This window comes from Oncorhynchus keta, chromosome 28 (genome assembly GCF_023373465.1).
Source record: "Oncorhynchus keta strain PuntledgeMale-10-30-2019 chromosome 28, Oket_V2, whole genome shotgun sequence".
Taxonomy (NCBI): Eukaryota; Metazoa; Chordata; class Actinopteri; order Salmoniformes; family Salmonidae; genus Oncorhynchus; species Oncorhynchus keta.
In genome coordinates this window covers 47,135,268-47,157,599 of record NC_068448.1, presented here as the reverse complement: position 1 = coordinate 47,157,599, position 22,332 = coordinate 47,135,268, and the positions used below count along the sequence as shown (strand labels likewise).

Genomic DNA, 22,332 nt, shown 5'->3' with positions numbered 1-22,332 from the left:
TCCATATCAGCCATGTGTGTTGTAACAACACTGTTATGTAATACAATACGTGTCCATATCAGCCATGTGTGTTGTAACAACACTGTCATGTAATACGTGTCCATATCAGCCATGTGTGTTGTAACAACACTGTTATGTAATACGTGTCCATATCAGCCATGTGTGTTGTAACAACACTGTTATGTAATACGTGTCCATATCAGCCATGTGTGTTGTAACAACACTGTTATGTAATACGTGTCCATATCAGCCATGTGTGTTGTAACAACACTGTCATGTAATACGTGTCCATATCAGCCATGTGTGTTGTAACAACACTGTTATGTAATACGTGTCCATATCAGCCATGTGTGTTGTAACAACACTGTCATGTAATACGTGTCCATATCAGCCATGTGTGTTGTAACAACACTGTAATGTAATACGTGTCCATATCAGCCATGTGTGTTGTAATATGATTTCAATATTGAAGAAGTTTTATTGTATGTGTTGTTTTACAAGGACAAATACGGTAGTTATCAGAGCAGGCTATTAATTAAGCAGGCTAGGTTAACATAATAGTTACCAGTATGGTTTAACCAAGGGAACTGTAGCTTGCTAGCTAAGTTAATGAGGGGTTAGTAGAGATGGGGGACTTGGAAGACCAGCATGACTGGGAGGGAGTGGCGAAGGAGTGAGAGGCAGGGGGAGGACAGACAGGGAAGGCTTTCACTGGGGAAGATGCCCTTGATTGAGATGGGGTGAGGGGGAGCCAAGAGAGATCAAACTACGAACTAAATAGCGAATATTGTAAACCGCTAATGGCATACTTTGAGATACAGTCTATTTGAAATACAGATTTGATTACTTTTTATGGGTTCCCGAGTGGCGCAGCGGTCTAAGGCACTGCATCTCTGTGCTGGAGGCGTCACTACATACCCTGGTTCGATTCCAGGCAGTATCACAACCGGCTGCGGTTGGGAGTCCCATAGGGCGGCGCACAATTGGCCCAGTGTCGTCCGGGTTAAGGTTTGCCCGTCATGGAAAATAAGAATTTGTTCTTAACTGACTTGCCTAGTTAAATAAAATATTTAGGCAGTTACAATGAAAGAGGATGACCTCTAACCATCTTCCAAGTGGTGGGGAAGTTTTTCTCTGCTTAGTTGATAGAGATAGGAGATACAGGAGTCCATTCTGTTTCAAGTACCTTGAGTCTCTTCTATGCACAGCCCTCTGTGGGCTTTCTGCAGGTATTCAAAACTTCTATCAATCACCATTGGTGGTACTGAGTTCCTATAATTGCTTTGATGCTGTGTGGAGGCATTGTATGAGGACATTTGTCACGTAGAGAGGATGCCATGTTATTGACTTTGACCACCTGCTGTCTTTTTGGTTAGAAATATGGTTCTATACTGAATGTGTACAAGTAGGTTAGGTAAGGGATGAAGTGAAAACTAATTGGAGGATCGCTCTCCACGATGAGGGTCGGGCATTAAATGACAGCAGGCTGTTCAATACTGAGTCATACTGACTGACGAGTGGTGTGGATTAATACAGCTTGGCTCAGTACCACATTGTATACAGTATTATCACTTATTTGGCTAAATGATTATCCATAGTTGGACACGTATTCCTCTTTTAATCCAGCTGCAGTCTTAAAATGGATCGTAACCTTGAATGCAACACTAAGATGCTAAAACCTTTCAACTCCAATTGAACCCTGTCTATTTTTAGTATATGCCATTTAGTCTCTATCTGTTCATTACAAAATGAATGGGGAAAAATATATGCCGATAGGTGTGCTATTAGCAATAAGTATTATCACCTGCAGCCCATCTGATGCAGTATAGTGGTTATAAATAACTAGGCTGAAGCATGGGGTTGCCTACCTGCCTTTACCATTGTGCTAATCATTAGCTAGATCCCCAATGGGGTATTTTAACTAGTTAGCATGTCCAGTGTTGATATATTTTATCTCCCCAAAAAACTTGTATAAACAATTTGTAACTTTTTGGGCGACCTGTCCAAATTCACATAGAAATGTGTGTTTATAGATCGGTCATTGGTATTGAAAGCATGTCTATGTGCGCAATTTCTATGCTCCCAGTTATTAAAGCTGCAAAATGTTACTTTTTGGGCGACCCGACCAAATTCACATATAAAACGTATGTTAAAGATATGACATTCTCATTGAAAGCAAGTCCAAGGGTGTTTTCACAAACAGTGAGGGGAAAAAGTATTAGATCCCCTGCTGATTTTGCACGTTTGCCCACTGACAAAGAAATTATCAGTCTATAATTTTAATGGTAGGTTTATTTGAACAGTGAGAGACAGAATAACAACAAAAAATCCAGAAAAACGCATGTCAAAAATTGTATAAATTGATTTACATTTTAATGAGGGAAATAAGTATTTGACCCCCTGTCACGTTCTGACCTTTATTTTCTGTGTTTTGTATTTAGTTAGTATGGTCAGGGCGTGAGTTGGGTGGGCAGTCTATGTTTGTTTTTCTAGGTTTTGGGAATTTCTATGTTTCGGCCTAGTATGGTTCTCAATCAGAGGCAGGTGTCATTAGTTGTCTCTGATTGAGAATCATACTTAGGTAGCCTGGGTTTCACTGTGTGTTTGTGGGTGATTGTTCCTGTCTCTGTGTGTGCACCAGATATGACTGTTTTGAGTTTTCACATTTCTTGTTTTTGTTAGTTTGTTCATGTGTACCTTTACGCATTAAAAAAGAACCATGGACAATTACCACGCCGCGTATTGGTCCTCTGATCCGTTTCGCCTCTCCTCTTCGGAAGAAGATGAGGAAATTCATTACACCCCCTCTCAATCCGAAAGATTTCTGGCTCCCACTCTTGAAGGGAGTGCTTCTAATCTCAGTTTGTTACCTGTATAAAAGATACCTGTCCACAGAAGCAATCAATCAATCAGATTCCAAACTCTCCACCATGGCCAAGACCAAAGAGCTCTCCAAGGATATCAGGGACAAGATTGTAGACGTACACAAGGCTGGAATGGGCTACAAGACCATCGCTAAGCAGCTTGGTGAGAAGGTGACAACAGTTGGTGCGATTATTCGCAAATGGAAGAAACACAAAAGAACTGTCAATCTCCCTCGGCCTGGGGATCCATGCAAGATCTCACCTCGTGGAGTTGCAATGATCATGAGAACACTGAGGAATCAGCCCAGAACTACACAGGAGGATCTTGTCAATGATCTCAAGGCAGCTGGGACCATAGTCACCAAGAAAACAATTGGTAACACACTACGCCGTGAAGGACTGAAATCCTGCCTATGACCCCAAGAACACCATCAACACCGAACACCATCAACACCGTCAAACATGGAGGTGGAAACATTATGCTTTGGGGGTGTTTTTCTGTTAAGGGGACAGGAAAACTTCACCGCATCAAAGGGATGATAGACGGGGCCATGTACCGTCAAATCTTGGGTGAGAACGTCCTTCCCTCAGCCAGGACATTGAAAATGGTTCGTGGATGGGTATTCCAGCATGACAATGACCCCAAACACACGGCCAAGGCAACAAAGGAGTGGCTCAAGAAGAAGCACATTAAGGTCCTGGAGTGGCCGAGCCAGTCTCCAGACCTTAATCCCATAGAAATCTGTGGAGGGAGCTGAAGGTTCGAGTTGCCAAACGTCAGCCTCGAAACCTTAATGACTTGGAGAAGATCTGCAAAGAGGAGTGGGACAAAATCCCTCCTGAGATGTGTGCCAACCTGGTGGCCACCTACAAGAAACGTCTGACCTCTGTGATTGCCAACAAGGGTTTTGCCACCAAGTACTAAGTCATGTTTTGCAGAGGGGTCAAATACTTATTTCCCTCATTAAAATTCAAATCAATTTATAACATTTTTGACATGTGTTTTTCTGGATTTTTCTTGTTGTTATTCTGTCTCTCACAGTTCAAATAAACCTACCATTAAAATTATAGACCGATCATTTCTTTGTCAGTGTGCAAACATACAAAATCAGCAGGGGATCAAATACTTTTTTCCCTCACTGTATAGCCCTCTTTAAAAGAACCGATATCAGTCCTCTTGAAAGTGAACTCTAGGGTAAATAAAAGTGAAATAACTTGGTTCTCTTTGCATTCACACTGCCCTTGCCTTTGAATGAGGACTCAGACCTCTTGCTGGTTTATTTCACCTCCGTTGAGGTCTCAGTCCTCGTTGCAATCACATTGCCATGATTTATGAGAACTGAGACCATTTACAGATGTGCATTTTGGGTATTCAAATCAAATAACGTCTTAAAATGAAGCACATTAATCCACTTTACAAGGGGTGTAAGAGCCTAACTGGCAAACATACGCAGCGTGTGAGTTTCAAGTTTGAGGAAGATCCTTTAGATTTCCACATAGAAAAAGATGGCAGCCCCTGCGAATTAAAAGCAGGGACAGGAACAAGCTAAACGCAAAATGTGCCTGCACCAACTGAGGAAGAAACAAGGTTGAATAAGGTTTTTGATTAACCAAAACCAAAAACTGTACAGACGTCATGCTGCTAGCAACACTGGCAGTCCAGAATGCATGTTTGCCTCCCTAGTATGACACTCACAACTTGAATACACCTTATTAAGAGGAATATTTGTCTCGCTTAGAACGCACAACAACAAGCAGACTAGGTAAATTGATCAACTATTCTACTATGTCATATTATATTCAGCTATATAAAATTATGTCCAGTAGCTAGGGTACAGCAGGATGAATTAACTTGTTAGATCACAGCCACATTATGTCCATACTCCATCTGTTATTTAATAACCTGGGGTTAACTTCCTCATATCAAGCAAATACATATCAGGCACTTTATGAAAAGGTGAAGAAAAACAATTAGCTACTGGTGGACTATGGTGTTACTTAGCTAGAGGTAGGCTGGACAATAGAACGAGTCAGAATTCACCCAAGGTTGAAAAATAGCAAAAGAACGTTGGCTAGCTGGAACACTTGCGCAAGCCTATAGCATATGAATGGAGTCAAACGTTCAAAGAGCCTGTGTCACGACTTCCGCCGAAGTCGGTCCATTTCCTTGTTCGGGCGGTGTTCGGCGGTCGACGCCACCGACCTTCTAGCCATCGCTGATCCATTTTTCATTTTCCATTGTTATTGTCTTGTCTTCCATCACACCTGGTTCCACAATCCCATCAATTACATGTTGTGTATTTATCCCTCTGTTTCCCCTCATGTCCTTGTCAGTGATTGTTTGTTGTATGTATTGGTGCAAGTTATGTTCTGGTGTGCGACGGGTTTTGCACCCTCTTATTTTAGTTGGTATATTTTGGTTTTCTGAGTTTTTGTATATTCATCAAACTGCTCCGTTTATACCAAGTTCACTCTCCTGCGCCTGACTTCCCTGCCACCAGCACGCACCCTTTAAAGCCCGTTTTGACTGGAGTGAAGCTTAGAATTCCATTTAGCCTAAATGGCACCAAAAATGTATCCTTTTTGATTTTACCACTACATTCTGTTCTTAGGACGAAACTGTAAAGTAACAACTTGTGTAGAAAGTCAACATCAGCACCTCGATGGTGCCAAGTGTGCTTATGTCTGCATAACGAGGAAGTAGGAATGGCAACTTCTGACCATTCCTGGTCTAGCGTTTGATGACAACGTAATACACTGCCCAGGCTTACATAATTAGAAAGAGGAGATTCTCATGATTAAAATGGTGTCCGACTCTGAAAAAATCTAAATGTACACATTGCGAGATATTTGACGATTTATACCAGCATGCCTTGCCATAGGAAAACAATGGGTGGAGCTCAGTGTTCTAAGGGCAAAAGGTAATGTGTGGCTAGTGTTTGATGAGAACGGAATACACTGCCCAGACTTACATAATTAGAAAAAGGAGATTCTCATGATTTAAAATGGTGTCCAACTTAAAACAAAATCTAAATATACACATTGCAAGATATTTGCCGAACTAGACAGACATACCTATATTTCCTTAAAGGGAACAACGGGACGACCTCAGGAGCTCCATGAGTAATTTTTTGTTGTTTTTTATATATATATATATATATATATATATATTTTTTTTTAAAATTTTTTATTATTATTTTTTTTAATTATTATTATTATTTTTTTATTTTACCCCTTTTTCTCCCCAATTTTGTGGTATCCAATTGTTGTAGTAGCTACTATCTTGTCTCATCGTTACAACTCCCGTACGGGCTCGGGAGAGACGAAGGTTGAAAGTCATGCGTCCTCCGATACACAACCCAACCAAGCCGCACTGCTTCTTAACACAGTGCGCATCCAACCCGGAAGCCAGCCGCACCATTGCGCCGGAGGAAACACCGTGCACCTGGCCACCTTGGCTAGTGCACACTGTGCCCAGCCCGCCACAGGAGTCACTGGTGCGCGATGAGACAAGGACACCCCTACCAACCAAGCCCTCCCTAACCCGGGCGACGCTAGGCCAATTGTGCGTCGCCCCACAGACCTCCCGGTCGCGGCCGGTTACGACAGAGCCTGGGCGCGAACCCAGGGACTCTGATGGCACAGCTGGCGCTGCAGTACAGCACCGTTAACCACTGCGCCAGGCCCATGTTGTTTATATTTTATCTACAAACAACGTGGGTAGGTCTCATTGCCAATAATAGCAAAGCAGGCATTGTGACGTAGAACAATAAGCTGGGAATATAATGTTCGGAAGGCGAGTAGGTGCTCAATAAAACTAATAGGAGCTGGCAGGGTGAAAAATGCCCTACAATAAGGCCCCCTTTTTTGTGATTACTTCAAAACTACAGCAAGTAGCTGGTACATATGGTAATATTATGAAACTGGGCTCCACGGTGGATGCAATGAACTAGTTTTTATCCGAAAAAAAGCATTGTTAAAAATGTGATGTGTCCAGCCTACCTGAGGCACGACTGTCCGCTTTTCGTCTTACAGACAAACCTTGCTTGCTGACAAGCAATTAGATAGCTAGCTTACTTTAGCAAGTAGATTCCACTCACCTTAAGGTATAGTATGGCTAATTAATCTATGCTTATGTATGAAGTTGAAGCTGGGTTTCCCAAGTCGCTCGGTGCTTACTGTTCAAGCTGGCTAGCAAGCTAAATAGACAACTCAGAAGCACATCTGTTTAATGTCATGCACCCAAGAAGACTCAACCAATCACACGATACAACACTGGATTGACCAACGGTCATGGCTAGAATGGATACAGCTTGTCAAATGAACGTCTAAAGGTTCCTTTTTTCATTTTAGCTCATTCTAACCCTAACCCTTTACCTAACAATAACCTAATTCTCCAAACCTGCAACATTAATGATCCTTACCTGCTGCATAGGTTCTCCTAACCTGCTACGAAAAGTCTAATCTAACAAAAACAGTATGCTATCTAGTCCACACCCTGGCCATGTGCAAGCATTTGTTAGTTCGTCCATCACTGCAGTGAAAATGACTAATGTAAGGTTTCTAGACACACACCTACCTCTAAGCCCGCCCCCCACCAACCTGAAATCCGATCGAGAAAAAAAAGACTCAAAGGTGCCGAGACTTGAGAGAGAGAAAAGTAGACAAATCCTATTTACACATTTGAACCATGTTTCTTGGCTTGCAGTTCTCTATTTTTTGATTCAGACATTTTTATGTTCTGCTCACGGGACAAGCTCTTCTATCTCGACTAAGTTTCGTCGCGGGACACATCCTCTGCGCTCTCGACTATGTGTTCGCTTCACCTTGCTCGACAGCGGTATCATGCGCGCAATGGACTTTAATGGCTGATTTGACGCGAAAGGTCCCCAGAACACATATTCCCCATGGAGGCAGCGGTTCGATCCCCATTCCACCACTCACTTTCTCTGCTATTTCCCTCTCATCTGCCCCCCACCCCCCCCCCATCTACATTTCTAAAATATGTGTGTCATTGGTATTTGAAGGCCAGTTTAAGTGGAACAGCAAACAGCAGCAGATTGGGAAGAGACAGCTGTTCAGGTACTCCCCTGTCTGTCTCCAGCTCTCTCTTACACCCCAAAGAGTCAACTAGGGAGCAGGAAGATAGACAACAGCATCTGCCACAGACACAGACTCAGACACAGACTCCCAGACTCATAAGGACAGACAGAGACAGAGGCACAGACACAGACACAAATCAAAGTAGCACAGAAAGGTAATAGATTTTTAGTGATGATCCAGTGTCAGTAATGCCCTTTAACGCCAACCTTTCCTATGGACAGAGTTAATTAGGAGTGCAGAAGTTGATGACAGCATCCCAAATGGCACCCTATTCCCTATATAGTGAGCCCATAGTGCTCTGGTAAAATGTAGTGCACTAAATAGGGAATAGGCAGACATTTGGGATGCATAAATATCTTATGTGAGGCTACTCTTTGTAGTAAGATGGGTTATTAGAAGATAACGCATGATGGCAGTGTGTGTATGTGACATGACCCCATACACACACACACACATTCACATTCCTTCACACTCTTCACATACGTTGCGGCTACTCTCTGTTTATTACCTATGCATAGTCACTATACCCCTAGCTACATGTACATATTACCTCAACTACCACGACTAACCCGTACCCCTACACATTGACTCGAAACTGGTACCCCCTGTATATAGCCTCATTATTGTTGTTTTACTGCGTTACTGACTCCCTAAATTTTATCAGCATATCGATTGCGCAAGCAGGGGTGGTAAAACCTTGGAACATTGTTACTCTAACTTCCGCGACGCATATAAGGCCCTGCTCCGCCCCCCTTTCGGAAAAGCTGACCACGACTCCATTTTGCTGATCCCTGCCTACAGGCAGAAACTAAAACAAGAGGCTCCCACGCTGAGGTCTGTCCAACGCTGGTCAGACCAAGCTGACTCCACACTCCAAGACTGCTTCCATCACGTGGACTGGGATATGTTTCGTATTGCGTCAGATAAAAATATTGACGAATACGCTGATTCGGTGTGCGAGTTCATTAGAACGTGCGTCGAAGATGTCGTTCCCATAGCAACGATAAAAACATTCCCTAACCAGAAACCGTGGATTGATGGCAGCATTCGTGTGAAACTGAAAGCGCGAACCACTGCTTTTAATCAGGGCAAGGTGTCTGGTAACATGTCCGAATATAAACAATGCAGCTATTCCCTCCGCAAGGCTATTAAACAAGCTAAGCGTCAGTACAGAGACAAAGTGGAATCTCAATTCAATGGCTCAGACACAAGAGGCATGTGGCAGGGTCTACAGTCAATCACGGACTACAAGAAGAAACCCAGCCCAGTCACGGACCAGGATGTCTTGCTCCCAGGCAGACTAAATAACTTTTTTGCCCGCTTTGAAGACAATACAGTGCCACTGACATGGCCTGCAACGAAAACATGCAGTCTCTCCTTCACTGCAGCCGAGGTGAGTAAGACATTTAAACATGTTAACCCTCGCAAGGCTGCAGGCCCAGACGGCATCCCCAGCCGCGCTCTCAGAGTATGCGCAGACCAGCTGGCCGGTGTGTTTACGGACATATTCAATCAATCCCTATACCAGTCTGCTGTTCCCACATGCTTCAAGAGGGCCACCATTGTTCCTGTTCCCAAGAAAGCGAAGGTAACTGAGCTAAACGACTACCGCCCCGTAGCACTCACTTCCGTCATCATGAAGTGCTTTGAGAGACTAGTCAAGGACCATATCACCTCCACCCTACCTGACACCCTAGACCCACTCCAATTTGCTTACCGCCCAAATAGGTCCACAGACGATGCAATCTCAACCACACTGCCCTAACCCACCTGGACAAGAGGAATACCTATGTGAGAATGCTGTTCATCGACTACAGCTCGGCATTCAACACCATAGTACCCTCCAAGCTTGTTATCAAGGTCGAGACCCTGGTTCTCGACCCCGCCCTGTGCAACTGGGTACTGGACTTCCTGACGGGCCGCCCCCAGGTGGTGAGGGTAGGCAACAACATCTCCTCCCCGCTGATCCTCAACACGGGGGCCCCACAAGGGTGCGTTCTGAGCCCTCTCCTGTACTCCCTGTTCACCCACGACTGCGTGGCCACGCACGCCTCCAACTCAATCATCAAGTTTGCGGACGACACAACAGTGGTAGGCTTGATTACCAACAACGACGAGACGGCCTACAGGGAGGAGGTGAGGGCCCTCGGAGTGTGGTGTCAGGAAAATAACCTCACACTCAACGTCAACAAAACTAAGGAGATGATTGTGGACTTCAGGAAACAGCAGAGGGAACACCCCCTATCCACATCGATGGAACAGTAGTGGAGAGGGTAGCAAGTTTTAAGTTCCTCGGCATACACATCACAGACAAACTGAATTGGTCCACTCACACTGACAGCGTCGTGAAGAAGGCGCAGCAGCGCCTCTTCAACCTCAGGAGGCTGAAGAAATTCGGCTTGTCACCAAAAGCACTCACAAACTTCTACAGATGCACAATCGAGAGCATCCTGGCGGGCTGTATCACCGCCTGGTACGGCAACTGCTCCGCCCTCAACCGTAAGGCTCTCCAGAGGGTAGTGAGGTCTGCACAACGCATCACCGGGGGCAAACTACCTGCCCTCCAGGACACCTACACCACCCGATGTTACAGGAAGGCCATAAAGATCATCAAGGACATCAACCACCTGAACCACTGCCTGTTCACCCCGCTATCATCCAGAAGGCGATGTCAGTACAGGTGCATCAAAGCTGGGACCGAGAGACTGAAAAACAGCTTCTATCTCAAGGCCATCAGACTGTTAAACAGCCACCACTAACATTGAGTGGCTGCTGCCAACACAAACATTGAGTGGCTGCTGCCAACACACTGTCATTGACACTGACCCAACTCCAGCCACTTTAATAATGGGAATTGATGGGAAATGATGTAAATATATCACTAGCCACTTTAAACAATGCTACCTTATATAATGTTACTTACCCTACATTATTCATCTCATATGCATACGTATATACTGTACTCTACATCATCGACTGCATTGTTATGTAATACATGTATCATTAGCCACTTTAACTATGCCACTTTGTTTACTTTGTCTACATACTCATCTCATATGTATATACTGTACTCGATACCATCTACTGTATGCTGCTCTGTATCATCACTCATTCATATATCCTTATGTACATATTCTTTATCCCCTTACACTGTGTATAAGACAGTAGTTTTGGAATTGTTAGTTAGATTACTTGTTGGTTATCACTGCATTGTCGGAACTAGAAGCACAAGCATTTCGCTACACTCGCATTAACATCTGCTAACCATGTGTATGTGACAAATAAAATTTGATTTGATTTGATTTCAGTTTTTTAAACACATTTTTCAAACAAATTGGTTAAGGGCGCGTAAGAAAGCATTTCACGGTAAGGTCTACTCTTGTTGTATTCGGCGCATGTGACAAATCAAATTTGACTTGGTGTCTATTTCTGACTGTCATCAACACATAGGGTTCTGCCAGCTTTCACCACTGTATCCTCAGTCACATCAAACACCATTTAATATATTCACAACGCACACGCATGTACAGACATTCCTAAAACACACAAACATGCACACGCACACACACACAGGATTGTTTCAAGGCACAGATCTGGGGAAGGGTACTAATATATTTCTGCTGCATTGAAGGTCCCTAAGAACACAGTGGCCTACATCATTCTTGAATGGTAGAAGTTTGGAACCAACAAGACTCTTCCTAGAGTTGGCCGCCTGGGAAAACTGAACATGTTTTTCAGCGGCAGGGACTGGGAGACTAGTCAGGATCGAAGGAAAGATGAACGGAGCAAAGTACAGAGAGATTCTTGATGGAAACCTACTCCAGAGCGGTCAGGACCTCAGACTGGGGTAAAGGTTCACCTTCCAACAGGACAACGACCCTAAGCACACAGCCAAGACAACGCAGGAGTGGCTTTAGTAGGACAAGTCTCTGAATGTCCTTGAAGGGCCCAGCCAGAGCCCAGGCTTGAACCCGATCGAACATCTCTGGAGAGACCTGAAAATAGCTGTGCAGCGATGCTCCTCATCCAACCTGACAGAGCTTGAGAGGATCTGCAGAGAACAATGGGAGAAACTCGAAAAATACAGGTGTGCCAAGTTTGTAGCGTCAAACCGAAGAAGACTCTGTAATGGCTGCCAAAGGTGCTTCAACAAATTACTGAGTAAAGGGTCTGAATACATATGTAAATGTGATATTTCCATTTTATTTTTAATACATTTTGCAAACATTTCTAAAAACCTGTTTTTGCTTTGATATTTTGGGGTATTGTGTGTAGACTGATGACAAAAACAAACTATTTAATCAGTTTTAGAATAAGGCTGTAATTTAACAAAATGTGGAAAAAGTTAAGGGGTCTGAATACTTTCCGAATGCACTGTAGCTGACTAACTGACTTCCATTCAAGTTAAGGGGTCACAAACAGTTAGCTGAATGAACTAGAGTGTAAGAAATTCACTACAGAAGTCTTGCATGCACTTAAAGGATGTCAGTAAAGTCTCATCGAATCCAAACTATGTAGTAAACCTCGAAATGGTCCGTTCGTGTTTAAAAAAAAAAAGTTTATTTACTGTAGATGTTGCTTTAATAGTCTCCATTAAAGAAATACAGTCAGACTATAATGAATATGATACGGAGATATTTACAGTGAGACAGACTTGGATGAACAAACTGTACCGCTAGGAAGCAGAGGCAGAGAAACAAAATACAAGGAGTTCTGAACAGCCACGGTTAAAGACATTTTTTTTTTTAAAGGCTTTACGTTCACTAACTAAACAGTCTCTTTAACCGGAGGACCAGGCATGTCCCTGGTGTTTATTTTCCTAACTTCACACCAGCCATTAATAAACTGACGCGGCTTTCCACCTTTGGCTAGCAACGTTGTGATGCAAATCCAGACAAGATGCCCAAACAATCCACTACCCGCAAAATGACCTCCGTTGCATGCTACATAAGAGCCAGAGTCGCGACAGTCTCACGCAACAAACTGACTTCCAGGAAAAGTTCTAAGGAAACAAAATAGGAAGCCTAACATTACGCCCTTTGGAATTTGGTCAAAAAAACAAAACTCTCCAAGATTCCAGAACTCTCCTCCATTGTTCAGAGAGGAGAGTGAGAAAGAACAAGATAATTATTGCTGAATCTGTACAGCATACAGATTCAAGAAAATGTAGGCTAAGTATGTTTGCAGTACGTGTCTGTGTTGGGAATACTTTAAAGGACTTACCACGTCGGACTCCTCACTGCCAGAAAGATACATAATCTGTCCTAACCGGCTCTGCTGTTTCTCTGCTCTCCTCTGCCCAGCTCGGAATAAAAACTCATCAACTGCTGCCCATCTCCTCCCAGTCCCGGCACAGACAGACAAACTCTTACTTACTACTCCTTGTCTCCTTTCAGTAAAACCCACTGAAACTACATAGAGGATAGGCCTCTTGCACTTCCTCTTTCAAACTGCAGTCAAGTGAACCACAGAGATTTGGGAGTTTCAGCCCTTGTATGACCCAGTCCTGTCCTCTCTTTCTGGGAGAACACTCCTTCGGTGCTCTATGACCGTTCTCCAGTCCCCGAAAACAAGCCCCCCCCCCCCCCCCAACACACATACACAGCTAGGAAGTAAGAACTCTGGCCAACAAGGCAGGCCTGAAAATTCCAGAATGCAACAAAAGCAGCTGCAATAGCTTTTAATGTGTGTGTGTGTGTGTGTGTGTGTGTGTGTGTGTGTGTGTGTGTGTGTGTGTGTGTGTGTGTGTGTGTGTGTGTGTGTGTGTGTGTGTGTGTGTGTGTGTGTGTGTGTGTGTGTGTGTGTGTGTGTGTGTGAGGGAGGGGTTCAGGGGGCGGGTGGCTTACACTTTTAGGAGAGGAAGGGTAAAGACTTAACCTAATGTACGTAGAGGCCCAACACATGTTCCTGAAACCAAACTTCAGGAAATAATTATCTTTACTATGTTGAGAATATGCCATTTTACCAGAGGCTTGATCAATTTAGGAAAGGACACAAAAAGGGGCGAATGTACTTTGAACATGTTTCAATCATCAAGATAATGAAATGTGTGATGGTTCTCAAAGAATTTGAGGAAATATTTTTATAATATATAGCATATCTTGCTTTCTTTCATCATAGTTAAAACATAGTTCTAACAACCACCAATTGAGTACAACATGTTCCTAACATACATGTAGCCTAAACCAGACAGAGATCCTATTGATCTATTTAATTATTGTTCTATTTCAGTTTGTATTTAATTATTAAATTAAAGCTTATTTGTTTTATAAACAGATTTGCAGATATTAAAGCAGGTGCAGCAAAAAAAAGATTTTTTTTATTTGATTTAACAAGTCATAAATTATTTTTTTACAATGACCCCGGCCACACCCTCCTCTATCCCGGACGATGCTGGGCCAATTGTGCTCTGCCCTGCTCCTGGTCACGGCTGGTTGTAATACAGCCTGGGATCGATCCAAGGTCTGTAGTGACTCCTCTAGCACTGAGATGCAGTGACTTAGAACGCTGTGCAACTCGGGAGCCCCTGAAATACGTGAGATACTTGTTTCTAGCTCCAGCGATGCAGTAAATGTCTAACATTACAATACCAGTACACAAATACCTATGAAATATTTAGCAAGAATCACAAGAGTGGGTGATATTGTAGTCAATAAACAATATTGTATTCAGTCAATAGCTGACAGTCAAATTAGGTGATTGGCAGTCAGTGTTCCAGCGAGAAAATCTGTCATGCTGATGACTTTCATTGGTGGCCATGAAGCCTTTAGTTAGTTTTCAGTCTATAGTTTGGGCATTCCTTTGGTATTTTTCCTATTTATGTTTTGTCACCATCTGAACAACTATTAATCTGCTTGGACTGGCCCGATCAAGAGGTCAAGAAGGAGCTGGCCCTGGACCTATGGTAAGGTAGCTGTCTCCTGGGTACATGTACATTCAAAACCTGGTCGCATATGCTTACTTCTCACATGTATGCACAGATCAAATCAGGTTACAGACCGTGTAGCTAGACCTAAAAAAAAGAAATAAAAAAAAGTGTGACACCAGATGAGCAAATCCCATGATACACCACTCCTCCTCAGCCTCCTGGCATTGCCCAGATGTTTGAAAGCCATGGGGAGAACCACGTGTTTGGTGGGTAAATCCTACGAGATTATGTGACCACGTTTGGTCTGCTTTAACCCCTTTACAAGGATTCTAATCCAGAGTGGGTGCTGGGCACGTGGATCAGTGTTAGAGACTGTTGCCTTGTCAGGACAGTCATCCAAGACCACCGCCTAAGCCCCTTTTTGAGCCAGGAAAAACCCTGAGGTACAGAACACATCTGGTAACCTGGTTATATACCTGGTATAACACCTTCTGTTATACCAGATCTAAGATATTGGATATTGTCTCCAATAACTGGTGCACACTAACACAAAGGTCTGCTCACATCGACTAGACACTGTTCCCCAGACTTAGGCCCTGTATCGAAAACATCTATCTTAAAACAGTGCCATACCTCAACATATTGCCCTAGTTATCTCATGGTCAAAGGCCCACAAGCAGAACTAATAGTAATCTGGGGTGAGCGAGGGTGAATCTGCTGCTGGAGAGGAGAGCAGGGCCATGGCTAATTAGGCTCCATCTGCCCTCAGGTGGACCAGGATGTGTGTGTCCCAAAATGGCACACTATTCACTATGTAGTGCACTACTTTTACCAGAGCCCATATGGGCTCTGGTAAAAGTAGTACACTCACTATAAAGACAATAGGGTGCCATTTGGGACGCAGGGAAAGGTCTGTTCACACAGTGTGAAGACAGTAGATTGGAGGTGTGATCTGGGAGGTGAGTCCTCACTCTTAGCCATATTTGATTTATTTTACCTTTATTTAACTAGGCAAGTCAGTTAAGAACAAATTCTTATTTTCAATGATAGCCTAGGATCAGTGGGTTAACTGCCCTGTTCAGGGGCAGAACGACAGATTTTTACCATGTCAGCTCGGGGATTCGATTTTGCAACCTTCCGGTTACTAGTCCAACGCCCATACCATTAGGCTACCTAATTCCTGTTGTTGGAGTGAATGACTGCTTTATTCTCATACTCATCTCATGTAACATCTGTAGCGTTTCAACACTCCGATAATTTACCCCAAATTCCCAGGTGTTCCAGAAGAATCCCAATTGGAATATTCTAGGAAGAATTTCCCTACCCTAAACATCTAAGAGTCTGTAACATGTAGCTTATTTAGGATTACATTTGCCCTAGTGCCTTTCATGTGATAGAGAAAGAATTCTGATCATTCTGTATGTCCTCTTTTATTGTTAGAAAAAAATGTATGCGAGTCATTCTTGGGTTTTTATTAGGAGGATGTGGGTGAGCTCTCTGCGATTGACTAACTAGTGGGCTGTGTGTGTGTGTGTGTGTGTTCGTGCGTGCGTGACATATATCAATAATTTGTGTGGGTGGAGCCAAACTTTGAATAGATCAATTGCCCACTCGCTCTGCCAGTGTCGGGTATCAAATGCCCTAGTTACCTTTGGCTTATTGATTCACACACATACTGATGCAGTGACACAAACAAGCATTACATGCATACAGCGAGGTCTCTCCACAACAGCTCATGAAAGAAAAAGGCAGACACTTTTATCCAGTTGAGTATTGGGTGCATACATTATAGTATGGGTTGCCCCACACAGCTCATGGTGAATATTTACAAAATATGAACTCTCATGAACAAACTGGCATAACGTGATCCTGTCTAAAGTACATGTAAAATAGATGGAGACTGGTCCCAGTTAGCCTACATCTGCATCAATACCGAGGCTGTGTCCGAAATGGCAGCCTATTCCCTATACAGTTCATTACTTTTGACCAGGGCATTAGGGTATAGGGAATAGGGTACCATTTGGGACAGATCCTGAGAGAGTAGGTGACTGACTGGGAGGTGTGGTAAGTGGAAAACACACATTCCCACTCAGATTTCGGCTGATCTCATTGGGTAAAATAATAATGTGGACGGGTGGCAGTGCCCTGTGGCATTCCTCTACATGGCTGCCATTCCATCCAAAAATAAACTACCCCTGTCCGTGTAATTGTATTCATTATTATCTAAAAAGCTAAACTGATCCTAGATCAGAACTCCTACTCTGTGACAATTTGTGAATACGGACCCTGAACATACAAAATCAAATCTATCTTGTTTAACCGCCCAAACAAATTCAAAGAGCTCTAATTGACCAATTGCACAATGATGTAATAAATCATAATGAACTATTTGTTTTCTTCCATTGTAAATCTGTACACTCCCAGTAAATGAGTGGGCCTTTTTACATTTACATTTAAGTCATTTAGCAGACGCTCTTATCCAGAGCGACTTACAATGTCAACAATACCAATAGTGTCATACTAATGGGCTAGAAGAGGACTCTATTAGGTTATTGGAGAGTTTGCGCTAATCTCTAGCACTTCTTCCTAGGTGGGTTCATCTTGCCAACACTCTTATTATACAAATTAAATGCTCCAAGATCACACTCTGTGCAATAAAGCTAGCAAGGGACGGAGAGAGAGAGGAGGGACACAGTACAGGCAGGTCGGCCACCAGGCAGATAGTAAGAACCGTGCACTATGCCTACCTGTATATTGCAATGGAATGCTGTATCTCGCAATATCTTGGCTTGCAATGTCTCGCAACTTCAGTAAAGCAGGGCCTATCATCAATGAATAGGCTAGGATATTCTACACACAACACACTGATTTTTTTTTAACATAAAGGATCCAAGCTTTGTTTAACGTCTTTAGGATAAGGAGCAGTATTTTCACGTACGGATGAAAAGCGTGCCCAAAGTAAACTGCCTGTTTCTCAGGCCCAGAAGCTAGGATATGCATATAATTGGTGGATTTAGATAGAAACACTCTAAAGTCTATAAAAATGTTAAAATTATGTCTGTGAGTATAACATAACTGAAATGGCAGGCAAAACCCCGAGGACAAACCATCCCCCCAAAAAATGAATTTCAGCTTACCACTGTTTTCAATGGCTTGAACTCTAATTATAAGCCCAAGTCCTCCCGAATTGCAGTTCCTAGGACTTCCACTAGATGTCAATCGTCTTTAGAAAGAGTTTCAGGCTGGTTTTTAGAAAAATGACCCGGAAATTGTAGTTTTTCTAGGTGGCTCCTATTTTGGCTTTAGTGATTCCAAGTGCGTGGAGGAAAGCGCGTTCTTTGTTAATCTCCGGGAAAGACAATAACGATTCTCCGTCTTAAATTTATTTGTATATTAGGATACCTAAGGAATGATTATAAATGTTGTTTGACTTGTTTGGAAAAGTTTATTAGTAACATATGGGATTAATTTTGTATGCATTTTGATAGAGGGAAATTGAGTGGATTATTGACTGATGCGTGCCAGATAAACTGAGTTTTTGTGGATATAAAAAGGACATTATCTAACAAAAGGACATTTTGTGATGTTTATGGGACATTTTGGAGTGCCAACAGAAGAAAATCTTCAAAGGCATGAATTATATCGTTATTTCTGAGTTTTGTGTTGCGCCTGGTGGGTTGAAATATGATTGTCATGTGTTTGTTTGATGGGGTGCTGTCCTCAGATAATCGCATGGTATGCTTTCGCCGTAAAGCCTTTTTGAAATCGTTAACCCGCGCTGCCATCAAACCAAGGCTCGCTGCCTGCTAATTATCTATAGGCTATGTTTAAACTTGTCAATTTCAAATTATTTTCTACAGTAACACGTTTTATTTTCTAACAAAAGTTTGAATTGAGGCGTGTTCCGCCTCCTCATTAATTCACATAAAAAGTAGCCCATTTCACTGTTACGGACAATTTGTGTTTGAGACTTTACTGAGCTGGAGAAACGTATATCTTTAACACGAGCCCAAGCACTTCCCCAATGTTTCCCCAGATCAAGTATGAGTACATTGCGCATCTCTAGGCAGAACAGGCCTTGCACGATATCTTCCCCCTGACATTGTTGTTTTCCTAACAAATAATAACTGTGTACCTACTTCCTATCAAAGAAAGAGCTTCATTTTCTCTATTTCATGTTGTCATTTCTACTGTGGCATACCGTATGCATGTATGGAGCATAAAGTATTTACCGTTTTATTCACGTTTTCAAGTACTGGTGACAAATCATGCAGGGAGATTCTTGCATAGATTGTAATGGACACATATGATGTGTGTAAGATACTTTTTTAAAGGTTGTACTGATTATGATGAGCAAATTCTAAGCTATTTGCCATCTATGAGTGGCGCCATGTTTGTGGACTTCATACAATGCAATCTGGTTGTCACGTAAGTGTCTGTCAGACCAAGGATGTTATTACAAAAAAAAGGTGAAGCGATAGTTCACTCGACTGATTTATGGTGCTTTCAAGACAATTGGGAACTCTGAAAAATTATCTTGTGATCAGTGATCTTCAGGTCGGAAAGTCTGAGCTCTAGAAAGAGGCCCGAGTTCCGGAGTTGGAATTCCGAGTTGGATGAGTTGGATGAGTTGTTTTGAACGCGGCATCAGATTGTTACTATGGTATCGCAGGGTTGCTAGCTCAGACCCTCCCTTCCCAGGGGTTTTATTTAGCTTATACACTTCTCCTGTATTTGCACCCCATTTATTGATAAATCCCCCATCATAGTAATATTTCCCCCACGATACCTTCACCCATTTCTACCCCCCATGGACTTGAACCCCCCACAAATTAAATTAACTTCCTCCCATAAACCCCCCTAAAATGGTTTTCTCCCTGTTTAGCTTTCACGCTATGGTTAGGCTAGGCAGTAGGCTTGTATTTGGGGTGATGATCTGTGAGGTGATAACATTTTATTTGCTTTGTGATTTGTGCTCCAGTTCTGGTATATACTGTAACAAGTACTTAGAAGATTTGTAATATGCTATAAAAGTGGCCAAACTAAGTTCATATTCTTCAGGCAAATGGCGCAGCAATCTTTGACTTTGTTCAATTGCGTCTTACAGTGAATGGCATTCTGGGATTAAAACCTCTTGGTGTTAGGGGGCAGTATTTTCATTTTTGGAAAAAAATGTTGCGTGATTTTTAACAAAAAGCTGCGAAAATTCGCATGATCCTCAAGAGGTTCAGGATATTTTGTCAGGAAAATATGCTAGAATATGCATATAATTGACAGCTTTGGATAGAAAACACTAACGTTTCCAAAACTGTAAAGATATTGTCTGTGAGTATAACAGAACTGATGTTGCAGGCGAAAGCCTGAGAAAAATCCAATCCGCAAGTGCCCCAGGTTTTGAAAGCGCTGCATTCCAATGACTCCCTATTCAGCTGTGAATGTACCATCAACGAGCTTCCGCTTTCTACGTATTCCCCAAGGTGTCTACAGCATTGTGATGTAGTTTTATGCATTTCTGTTGAAGAATAGCCGTAGGCGGCCACATTGCGTAAGTGGTCACATGGTGGCTCTGAGAGAGATTCTTGCATAAAATACAGAGGTAGCCATTACTCCAATCAGTCCTAGTGAAAAAACGAATTGTCCCGACGGATATATTATCGAATAGATATTAGAAAAATCACCTTGAGGATGGATTATAAACAACGTTAGCCATGTTTCTGTCAATATTATGGAGCTAATTTTGAATATTTTTTTGCGTTGTGGTGACCGCAATTTCGGGGCGATTTCTCAGCCAAACGTGAAGAACAAAAGGAGCTATTTCCTGGGAGTCTCGTGAGTGAAAACATCCGAAGTTCATCAAAGGTAAATTATTTAATTTGATTGCTTTTCTGATTTCCGTGACAAAGTTGCCTGCTGCTAGCAAGGCATAATGCTATGCTAGGCTATGATAAACCTAAACAAATGCTCGTCTCGCGTTGGCTGTAAAGCATATTTTGAAAATCTGAGATGACAGAGTGGTTAACAAAAGTCTAAGCTGTGTTCCAATATATTTCACTTGTGATTTTCATGAATAGGAATATTATCTAGGAAGATTTATGTCCATTGCATTATGCTAATTAGTGTCAGATGATGACAACGGTCCCGTTCACGGGATGGGGTGTCACTACAGGTTAAGGGGTTTTCACTTATCAAACATAAACAAGCATGGCTGCCATCATGGCTGCCATCATAACAAATTTAGCTGCTGTTAACTGACATGTATCTCTTTTCTAAAATATATTAATTTCTCCTTTGTGCTCACCAGAGATGTGGTACATTGTAAAGAAGTTTAGGTGTCAGGTTGCTAACTTAGGTTTAGTTTTTTCGTCAGCGCAACCTGTAATTTAGACTGGTTTATGGAATGGATTTGACTGTGGATGTGTTCCGTGTGATGCTTGGACGATGAAGTTCATATTTATCTTCTACAATAAAAAGGTGAAATTGAGGAATAAAGTTGTGAAGACCTTTATTTCCCATCTGTACAAAACATTAACAACAATGATGTTTAGATGTGTTTGTTGCATCCTATGTTCTGTTGCTACTGTTCCAATCCCATATATTATCACATATATTTTATTTTCCGTAAATACTTTCCTAACACTTATTGTTCATAAAACTGCATTGTTGGTTAAGGGCTTGTAGGTAAGCATTTCACTGTAAGGTCTACACTGAAAAATGATCTGAAAAATATACTTGCGATGGTACGCTGTAGGGACCACTTAACAATGATCACAAATAATAGTGACAGTTGCCACAATGACATCATGAACATATACTGACCAGCTCATGTTATAGACAGAAGCATGCTACATGGCAGACCAATCCGAACTCGGCATGTCTAGCCCATCCATTATCTCAACCAGGTTCCTAGCTTTTCCCGTGAGTAAACCAACAAAGCTTGTAATTTAACTATTTTATTCATATTTACAGATGGCATACAAGTTTGTTATTAAGGCACATGAACATTCACATGTTCCAGAAGGCATTTCTGGACAACAAAAAAAAGGCATTTTAATGAAAGAAAAAGTACATTCAAATGGCTCTCCTGTGAAGTAGTGACATGCGACATACACCTAGATTCATGAAATGAGTCACACACCAGTACCAGTCAAAAGTTTGGACACGCCTACTCATTCAAGAGTTTTCTTTATTTGTACTATTTTCTACATTGTCAAATAAAATGAAGACATCAAAATTATGAAAAAACACATATGGCATCATGTGGTAACCAAAAAACATGTTTGTTTCTTCAAAGCAGCCACCCTTTGCCTTGATGACAGCTTTCCACACTCTTTGCATTCTCTCAACCAGCTTCACCGGGAATGCTTTTCCAACAGTTTTGAAGGAGTTCCCCACATATGCTGAGCACTTGTTGGCTGCTTTTCCTTCACTCTGCGGTCTAACTCATCCCAAACCATCTCAATTGGGTTGAGGTCGGGTGATTGTGGAGACCAGGTCATC

General features: G+C 42.3%; 1 protein-coding gene across 7 annotated transcripts in view; it reads right to left on the bottom strand.

Annotated features, from left to right (window-relative positions):
• LOC118361508 (voltage-dependent L-type calcium channel subunit beta-2-like) overlaps nucleotides 1-22,332 on the bottom strand; it is a 128,935-nt gene that overhangs the window by 54,452 nt on the left and 52,151 nt on the right. The window contains exon 1 of one of the 7 annotated variants that reach the window (XM_052483183.1): nucleotides 13,191-13,465. The exons of the other annotated variants lie outside the window; for them this stretch is intronic. Coding sequence (XP_052339143.1) covers nucleotides 13,191-13,223 — 33 coding nt within the window. The 5' untranslated portion in view covers nucleotides 13,224-13,465. Of the gene's footprint in view, nucleotides 1-13,190; nucleotides 13,466-22,332 lie in introns of those variants that run through there. 7 annotated transcript variants of the gene reach the window in all.